Source organism: Urocampus carinirostris, chromosome 19 (genome assembly GCF_059441175.1).
Source record: "Urocampus carinirostris isolate Australia breed hairy pipefish chromosome 19, RoL_Ucar_1.0, whole genome shotgun sequence".
Classification (NCBI taxonomy): Eukaryota; Metazoa; Chordata; class Actinopteri; order Syngnathiformes; family Syngnathidae; genus Urocampus; species Urocampus carinirostris.
Genome location: NC_142367.1, coordinates 28,159,555 through 28,169,541, shown reverse-complemented (window position 1 = coordinate 28,169,541; position 9,987 = coordinate 28,159,555). Strand labels below are relative to the sequence as shown.

Below are 9,987 nucleotides of genomic sequence, written 5' to 3'. Positions count from 1 at the left end.
TCCCTTTCTCTTTCACTCGCTCTGTCTATCTTTTTCTTTCTTTGTTCCTCTTTGTCTTTTTATCTATCTGTGTCTTTTTAGCTTCTTTTGCTCCGCTTCCTTTTTTCCTTTTCTCCGTCTTTTTTCTCTCTCTCTTCCATCCCCCTCATCTCTCCCCCATCTCTCTTTCTACTTCTGTTTGAATTTCTCTCTCTCTCTCTCTCTTTTCTCCCACTCTGTCTCTTTCACTCTCCGTGTCTCTTTTTCTCTTCCTTTGTTGCGCTTTGTGTCTTTTAACCTCTTTTGCTCTAACTTCCTTTTTTCCTTTTCTCTCTTTTCTCTTTCTCTCTTCCTACCTTTCGCGATTTCTTTTCTCTTTTTTTCTCCTTTTTTTCTATTTCTCTTTGGATTTCTTTCTTCCTCTTCCTTTCTTTTCCCCCTCTCTCAAGACTTTTTATCTTTTGTTTCTCACGCTTTCTCCCTCTCTCTCTTTTTCTTTCTTAGCCTTGCCCTCTCTCCTTTTCCCTCCCTCTTTCTCTTATTTCTTTCTCTTGAATCTACTGGTCCGGCCCCCGACAGAATGTTTGTTCTATGATGTGGCCCCTGAGTTCAAATGAGTTTGACACCCCTGATCTAAAAGGAGCGACTTTGAAGGAGATAATAGAACAGACATTAAACTTCAGTTCCTTCTCTGCTGTAGATGAAATTATTGACAGTGAAGTGATTGCTGAGGTTGCAACAGTTGATCCTGCTGTCCGAGAGGAAGGAACCCAGGCCGGTTTCCGATTCTGTCCCGGTTCCGAGCAGCGTGTCGACGCCGGACACGAAGCCGGCGAAGCACGGACCGCGATCGGCCGAGTCGGGCGGCGACGAGCGGGGTTCCGCGGAGGCCGGCGAACCGCGAAGACCGGGCGGGGACGAGCCGAGCAGGCCGGCCGTGTCCGCTCGGTCGGCGGCGGGAGCCGCTTCGGTTCGCCTTTTCCGCTTGCGGCGAAAGTTGCCGTTGTCGAACATTTTTTCGCAGTTCGGGTCCAGCGTCCAGTAGTTGCCTTTACCTGGGAAATTGGAAGAAAAGGGAGTTTTTTTTTGGGACCTCGTTCCAAAGTCTATTGACGTATGAGCAATGTTCCCTGTCATTTTCCTTACGGGTCTGAGCTTTGACACAAAGTGGGCGAGCAACGCTTGAAACGACAGTGAGCGACGGCGATCCCAAGTGTGGCAACTGAGTCATTAGCAAACATGGCCAAAACTTGACATTTTGTTGAGTTTCCGGCAATGCAAAATGATTTTTCTCTTTTGAATGAATTGACTCGTGTACTATTGCAACGTCATTTGTTTTTACAATTCTTCCACAAGATATCCATTTTATTTTTATTTCCTGATATATTTTGTCACATAATATTAACATTTTTGGGGGCTTATTGAGTCGGTTGCAAGATACAGAATTGTACTTAATCACATTTTATTAGTGGAAGTACAATGTTGGCAACAAGATTCACTTGATATCATTGGAAATGATTTGAATGCAACACAAACTTTTTCTTCTTTTTTCCGTGTTTTTTTTCTACTTTTTTTTTAATTCCTTTAAAAAAAACTCGTTGTGTTTATTTTTTTCCAAACTGTTGCTTTTTTCTTTTTTGTTCTCTATTTACTTTTTTTTCTTTCTTTTATTTTTTCAAATTTTTTCCTTTTTTTTCTCTTCCTTTTGTTTCTTTTTTTCTCAGCTTTTCACTACTTTTTCATTTTGGTATTTTTTTCTTTTTTGTTCTATTTCCCTCCTTCCTTGAAGTCATTTTGTGCATCATTTGACATCATATTTGGTCGTGTTGGGATGAAAGAAGCAAAAACAACCCGAAGAGCCGTTTAGGACCCGAAGGAGCCGGTTCCTTTAGTGAGCCGAGCCGAAGGAGCCAGTTCTCGACAAACTCTACTAACTTTACTCGACTTCCAAATACCGCATTTCGGACACAACGTCAGGGGAACCCGTGTATTTTTGACCTTCATGCACTGTAACTTTGACTTCATTGGCTTCTTAATTGGCAATTTTGAGCCCTGATTTTTGTGCGCTGGCTCGATTTTCTTGTGCGCTGAGAATGTGAGAGGGAACACTACGTATGAGTAAATTCCACTCATTTTCGTTTTTTTTAGCCTTTCATTAATATTTAAATCCAACTTATCGGGGTGACATAAGTGTGTTGAAAGGAACGGCACTCACCGGGGTCGTCCTCATCCCGGGCCACTTTCTTAAAGCAGTCGTTGAGAGACAAATTATGGCGGATGGAGTTCTGCCAGCCGGCTTTACTCTTCTTATAAAAGGGGAAATTTTCCGCCACGTATTGGTAGATCTGACTCAGGGTCAGCTTCTTGTCCTGCGCGTTCTGGATGGCCATGGCGATCAGCGCCGAGTAGGAGTAAGGAGGCCGGACCATCTTGAAGAGTTCTTGCTGGCTGGAGATGGACAACCAGCTCAGGTCGGGACCCGGACCCCCGAGGAGCTGCCGCTGGCCGGGGTTCCCGTAGCCGCTCGGAGGGAGGTAGGCGGGGGATGCGCCGCTGCAGCCACCGCCTCCTCCTCCGGGCAGGTAAGGCGAGGCCGGGGAGCCGTTGAGCCACAGGTAAGGGTTGGTGGGCGGGGCGGCGTAGTCGCTCAAGCCGTAGCCGGAGGAAGGGTTGGGGGTCCGCTGGAGGTGATGGAAGTTCTGGTGCTGGTAGACCCCCAAATTCTCACAATAAACCGCCATGTCCAGGAGGTCGTGCGCGCTCTGGCCGCCGAGGTGCTGCTGCTGGCTGGAGGTGTTCATAATCCGCGCTTGCTCCCGTCCCCGGTGCGGGAGGCGTATTTATAGGCGAGGAGGAACCAGGTGAAGACCCCCGTGAGAAGGGGGTCGGGGGGGGGAACAGTCGGGCCTGGGGGGAGAGGCCGGGTCACACCTCTTTTACAATCTGCCTTTCAATGAGCACCGATAGATAGGATCTCCTTTTCGACTAAAAGACGGACTTTGTTTTCTTTTCGCATGGCGCCAAAGTCACGAGGTCATCTTCAAAGATCCACGACCATCAAATGTTATTTAAATATCGCCATCGTCAAGGATCCAGGACCTGTCAACCTCAGCCAAGTGATTGGAATTCAACACTGCTATCTAGTGGTCAAATATGGCACACTCGGGGTTTAGGTCAAGTCAAGTCCTGTTTATTTGTTTGGCCCTTAATCACAAAGAGTCTCAAAGGGCTCCACAGACCACCGATTATTTCAAGCTACAGACTATGATGACACCATCCCCTGATCCAAAACCTACAAGAGGGCAAGGAAAACTCAAAAACCTCAACTCCAGTCATGTTTATTTGTTTGGCCTTTAATCACAAAGAGTCTCAAAGGGCTGCACAGATCAAAGACGAATGCAAACTACAGACTACTATGACACCATCCCCTGATCTAAAACCTACAAGAGGGTAAGGAAAAACTCAAAAACCTCAAGTCATGTTTATTTGTTTGGTCCTTAATCACAAAGAGTCTCAAAGGGCTGCACAGATCAAAGACGAATGCAAACTACAGACTACTATGACACCATCCCCTGATCTAAAACCTACAAGAGGGTAAGGAAAAACTCAAAAACCTCAAGTCATGTTTATTCGTTTGGTCCTTAATCACAAAGAGTCTCAAAGGGCTGCTCAGACCACAGATTATTGCAAACTACAGACTATCATGACACCCTCCCATGATCTAAAACCAACGAGGGCAAGGAAAAACTCAAAAACCTCAAGTCATGTTTATTTGTTTGGCCCTTAATCACAAAGAGTCTCAAAGGGCAGCACAGACCACCGATTATGACACCATCCCCTGATAATCTCACCATAAAATATAGGTTATTCATATGCTATAGCAGAAGTGTCAAAATCATTTAAACCCAGGGGCCACACGATAGAACAAACATTCTCTCGGGGGCCAGACGAGTAGATAAGGGAGAAGGAAAAAAAGAAAGAAAGCAATAAGAGAAAGAATTTAGAAAGGTTGGGACAAAGAAAGAGAGAAAGAGAGAGTGAGCGAGACAGAGTGAGAGCGTGAGAAACAAAAGGCATGAAAAGAGAAATAGTGGGAAAGAAAGAGCGAGAATGAAATCCAAAGAGATATAGAAAGAGAAAAGGAGAGGAAGCGAGAAGGGGAAAGCAGGAGAGAGAGAGAGAAAGAGAAAAGAGAGAAGAAAGGAAAAAAGACTCAGAGGGAAAGAGAAAAAGAGACAGAGTGAAAGAGAGAGATAGAGTGAGATAAAAAGGGAGGAAAAGAGAGAGAGAGAGAGAGAGAGAAATACAAGTACAGCGTTTGTTCAAGGCACCTGACAACAACATCAAGTCGACCTATTTCAACCTGCAGCTTGTTTTTCTCTTTTGCTTCTCTCAGCGTTGTCTCGCGGGCTGGATTCAATCCCTCAGCGGGCCTGATCTGGCCCGCCTGCTTGACACCCCTGTGCTATAGAAGTATATTTTAAGCTTGGATTTAAACATTTCCACTAATTTCAATTAATCGCGCTAACAAAAATGACGCCTTTAAAATAAATTATATATATATATATATATATATATATACACACAGATACATACATAAATATATATATATATTTATATATATGTTTGTCTGTCTGAGTGTCTGTCTACCCAAGAAACCAAGTAATGACTTGAGCCATGACCATCTTTCATAGCAGGTAGGTTACCCTAGATGTGAAAAAGACCCCAAAAAGACATTTTTTTTTCTTTAAACGACATTGAATATCGACAAAATCTTTTACAAGCAGTCTGGTAGGTTACCTCAGATAAGAAAACTGCCCAAAAAGTGCTGACTATGCATTTTGGGTTTTGTTGACTCAGTGGCTTTGGAGGCATAACGCTTACATATCATCTCAATCATCAACACAGGTATAACACTATTTTAGTCATCTTTTGAGCAAGATGTATAAAAAAAAAATACATAACTGTAACAATACCTTTGGAGTGATGGATTTTTATTTTATTTAATTGACTGTAAGGGATTTAATATAGTACAAATAACTTTTTGTTGAAGTGGGGATTTTTCACCGAAGGCTGAAGATGTCGCCGTTTCAAGTGTAGAGTGTTTTGGCTGGGGAATTTTGATAGTGGGGCACTGATGAGGGAATTAGGCCTTGTTTTTGAGCTGATAAGCTTTCTTGTTTTGAGCCCTCTAGACGTGGCGGCGTCTTCCGGCGAGTTGGAGGCGGCGGCGCGCCCATGGGAGGAGGCGTTCCTGGCCCGCCCAGGGGGAGGAGTCAGCACGTTCAAAAGAACGGAACACGGAAGGAGACAAACGAGAGCAAGGCTCGACAAGACTAATTAGACCAATTCGACAATAATTCGGCAAAATTTGATGGAATTCACTTAAGTATTCAAGAAAATAAATCTGCCCCGTGTGGAAAAGCCTGTCTCTTGTCAATGTGGCCCTAAATTAAGAAAACGAGCATGCATTTGTTAGAAGGATAATGTTTGTATATGGTTAATGGAGTCAGATAACACATCCGAACGATCTGGTAAATGCTAAATTTGTAAATACAGTAATTGGAACTTAATTAGCCAAAGTTAGAAAGTGATAATAAACCTTACAGAAGAACTCACTGAAGTTTCACTGATAATCATAATCGTGAAGAACTGAAACCTTTATCAGTACACATAAACAGCAAGCGGTGAACAAAATTGACCCTCAAAGTGAGCATTGTTCCTAGCTTGAGTGTTAAAAAGTCACTCGACATATTTCAAATACACCTTTTCAGAGCCAAACTCAAGCACTTTTAAGAGACTCTCAAAACCAAGTTTCCAGTTTCTCCACAGTACCATTAAAATGTATCTTGCGTGAATTATATATTCACAATTCTGGACTTACTTTCTAGATTTCCTTCAATGTTCCTGCACGGAGCCTCCGCTCGGAGAACGCTGGTCTACTCGTGAGTCCAAGAGCCAAGAAGAAATCTCGAGAACGTTCACCATTCGGGCTCCGGTGCTGTGGAATGCCTCCGGAGAAAAGTTTTTTCAATCTAGACTTAAGACACACTCCTATTCAATAGCTTATGGTCGATGCCCACCTCATATTTTCTTTTGGCCGCCTGGCTGGTGGTGAAACGAGGACAAAGGAGGATTCGGGACAAGGAAAATCTTTTGCAGCCTGGTCATCCTAGAAGGGGGATTACCTCATGTGCGGACCCTTCTCAAGGTTTCTTCATTTTCCTCATGTTGAGGTTTTTGAGTTTTCCCTTGCCCTCATGTTGGTTCCAGATCAGGGGATGCTGTAACAAGTCTGTACCGTCCTTTGAGACATTTTGAGGGCATCACAAATAAATGGGACTTGACTTGATCTCTAATATATCGCAAATATCTTGAGGAACTGGACAAGAAATGTATACATATTTTCGAGACAAGCTCTCCCCATTTAGCTTAAATTTTCATTTGTAGGAAGTTCTTTCCATTAGAATTGACCAATGAGAAATGATCCCCTTATTATTATTTACATGGCCCAAAATTGATACGTATTCCTTGCACTAATCCACATTTCATGGTGCCCTGTTTAGGTGTACAATGCCTGTTCTCGCAGGAGGCGATGATGTTATATAGGACAATATCATCCAAACTCATGCCAGCTGCAGTTAATCACAAGGGAAAAACTGCGATGGCAAAGCTCAGTCACCAGAAAGCAGTGTTGGCATCAATTTTAAGCAGAACTTGTTCAGAAACATGAAAACTGTTTCAAGCACTTGTTGATCCTTGAAAACACCATATTCAAGCATTTTCAAGGATTTTAAGCACCCGTACAAACCCTGCTCATAATACAGTGCGAGCATCATTTAGAAATGCTTGTTTTTGAAGATTTTATTGAAGCTTTTCCACCTAAATGAGTTCAGCTTAGCCATTTATTGCAGATTTTGCATCCTCGGTTTTAACTTAAGTGCTCACTTAGTATTTGAATTAGAATTTCAAGCAGCTTTAAAACCAGGGTTGGGTAGGGTTACCTTAATTGGATTACTTTTGGCATAGTTCTGAGGTCGTGGGAACCTCCTGAGTGGGTTCAAATCCAGCTCCCGGCCTTACTGTGCGGAGTTTGTATGTTCTCCCCGTGCTTGCGTGGGTTTCCTCCGGGCACTCCGGTTTCCTCCCACATTCCAAAAAACATGCATTTCAGGTGAATTGGCCGGTCCAAATTGTCCCAAAGTGTGACTGAGCGAGTGAGTTGTCTGTCCCCGTGAGCCCTGCGATTGGCTGGCAACCAGTTCAGGGTGTCCCCTGCCCACTGCCCGATGATTGCTGGGATGGGCTCCAGCATCCCCGCGACCCTACTGAGGATAAGCGGTGCAGCTGATGAGACTTTTGGATTACTCCAATAGCAAATATGCTAATAAAAGACAAAAGTAACTAATTAGGAATAAAATGATGACTCACAACACGTGGTAAGCTTTCTCTGGTGGCTTTGATCTCTGGCAAAACGAACATAAAATGCCACAGAAACAAAATGAAAAGAAATCCAAACAGGTTTTTGCCGTTCCATGTATTCCGTTACTCCCCAATCCTGTTATTTGATTCCTATTGAGTTTCTTTTGTCTTTTATTAGCATATTTGCTATTGCAGTCATCCAAAAGTCATTGAAAGTAATCCAGTTCAAGTAACCCTACCCAACCCTGTTTAAAACCGAGTGGAAAGTTGCTTTGTGGATGAATTTTGCCCCCCCGATTCCCTTGACGCAACACATTGAAGCTGCTTCACTTACCTGCTCCGTGTTAGTTGAACCCGGTAACCTGCTGTGTGTTAATTGTTTATTGGGGCTAACGAGTCATTAGCAAACTTGACACTCGGGAGCAATAACTCCCGACACCTTTCGCCTTTTACGAGCTGTTTTGTCAACAGAATCAACTCAATGGACGTTAAACACCAGCATGGGCGGAACCGGCCCGTTTTTTTTAGGGGGGTGGGCCTAAGTCTATAAATAGACCATTTCATCAAATTGCTTTTAGAATAAGAGCACCAACTTCTATAATTGGCATTGAAAAACCCCAAATACAAGGGTGCTAGCTCCAAAAGGTTTGATTTTTGCAGGGATTTTGATAAATATATTGCTACATAAAATAAATACATTAAAAAAATGTATTAAAAATTGTAGTCCATGCTCTGGAAGAACAAAGCATCCCCCCTGTAGTTTATAACGAAGCAGCTTCAAAAGGTTGGGTATTGCAGGGATTTTGATAAATATCTTGCTACATAAAATACATTTAAAATCAAATATATTTAAAATTGTAGTCCATGCTCTGGAAGAACAAAGCATCCCCCCCCTGCAGTTTATAAGGAAGCAGCTCCAAAAGGTTTGTTTTTTGCAGGGATTTTGATAAATATCTTGCTACATTAAAAAAAAACTATTTGAATGTTGACGTTGAGCGTAGTCCACATTAATACCTCATAAAAACTATATTTTTATTCAGACAAGGACACTTAAACATGACAGTACTTTTTTGGATCATTTAAAATAAAATATGGCATGTTTGTGTGGCAGGCTAGATCAAGTCAGTAGAGTTTTTCAAGAACCGGCTTCTCCGGCTCGGCTCACTAAAAGGAACCGGCTCCTTCGGGTCCTAAACGTCTCTTCGGGTTGTTTTTGCTTCTTTAATCCCTACACGACCAAATATGATGTAAAATTGTGCACAAAATGACTTAAAGGAAGGGGGGAATAGAAGAAAAAATACCAAAACGAAAAAGTAGTGAAGAGCCGGGAAAGAAGAAACAAAAAGAGAAGAGAAAAAAAGCAGGAAAAATTCAGAAAAAAGAAAAATAAACAAATAAATTGAAAAAAGAAATAAAGAACAAAAAAGCAAGAAAAAAATAACAGCTGGGAAAAAATAAACACAATAAGATTTTTTTGAAAAGGAATTTAAAAAAAGTAGAAGAAAACAGAAAAGGAAGAAAAATGTTGTGTTGCATTTAAATGATTTCCAATGATATCAAGTCAATCTTGTTGCCAACATTGTACTTCCACTAAAAAAGTATAGTTCTGTATCTGACAACCGACTCAATAAGCCCCGAAAATAGTTAATATTATGCCACAAAATATATCAGGAAATAAAAAGAAATGGAAATCTTGTGAAAGAATTGTAAAAACAAATGACGTTTGTAGCCAATCGTACATGAGTCCATTCATTCAAAAGAGAAAAATAATTTTGCATTGCCGGAAACTCAGCAAAATGTAACTTGAAGTATAGTTTTGGACATGTTTGATAATGGATTAGTTGCCACACTTGGGATTATGGTTGCTCACTGTTGTTTCAAGCGTTGCTCAGACCCCTGGAAAATGACAGGGAACATTGGGCTGGATTAAAAAGCCCGATGGGCCGGATGTGGCCCGCAGGTTGCATCTTGCTGACCCTTGAGCGAAGGACAAGAGAGACCACATCCCCACCGAGATCTGGTGCAGGACTGCTGCTTCTGGGGCTCTCCACGTCCATCTGTCAGTGGATAAAGGACTTCCTAGAAGATGGTCCACAATCCGTCCAGCATGGAAATCATGGTTCCTCCACCTCCATCTCGCTCTCCACTCTCTACACATCCGACTGCACCTCGACCCATCTCTCAAACAGAATCCTCGTTGAAGACACCGTTGTGGTCGGACTTATCTCAGAAGGTCTTGGGGCGTGGTGTTGAGTGAACAGCTTCCCACTGAATGCCACAAAAACGAAGGCAATAACCTCCAAGAACCAGACCCGCTCCCTATCTACGGGGACATCGAGGAAAGAGTCATCTCCATCCGATTCCTGGGTGCGCAGTGCCCGGAGGACCTCTACTGGTCGACCAAAGAAGGCCCAGCAGCGACTGCAAGGGGTTCTAAGGAGGAACAACCTTGAAGGAGAAGCTACAAGTGAAATTCTAAGGAGAGCATCCTAATTTACTGCTTTATATTGATGCGCCGCAGTGGACAGGAAAGCCCTACAGACGATTATCAACACGGCCCAGAAGATCACCGGCTGCCCCCTGCCT

The 9,987-nt window shown here is 42.8% G+C and overlaps 1 protein-coding gene across 1 annotated transcript; it reads right to left on the bottom strand.

The window, feature by feature from the left end:
* Window positions 1–651: 651 nt before the first annotated feature.
* On the bottom strand, window positions 652–2,780 carry LOC148347909 (forkhead box protein I1c-like). The gene is made up of 2 exons (XM_088324288.1): window positions 2,195–2,780; window positions 652–1,034 (listed from the first exon to the last, which is right to left on the bottom strand). Exons 1-2 carry the CDS (start codon window positions 2,778–2,780, stop codon window positions 652–654), a joined length of 969 nt encoding a protein of 322 aa, XP_088180414.1.
* Window positions 2,781–9,987: the final 7,207 nt, after the last annotated feature.

Excerpts from the sequence above, each read along its gene's own strand:
- LOC148347909 (XM_088324288.1), bottom strand. The coding sequence starts at position 2,780 with ATGAACACCTCCAGCCAGCAGCAGCACCTCGGCGGCCAGAGCGCGCAC. Across the intron at positions 1,035-2,194 it reads CCGGGATGAGGACGACCCCG|GTAAAGGCAACTACTGGACG; the intron begins GTGAGTGCCGTT and ends CCAATTTCCCAG.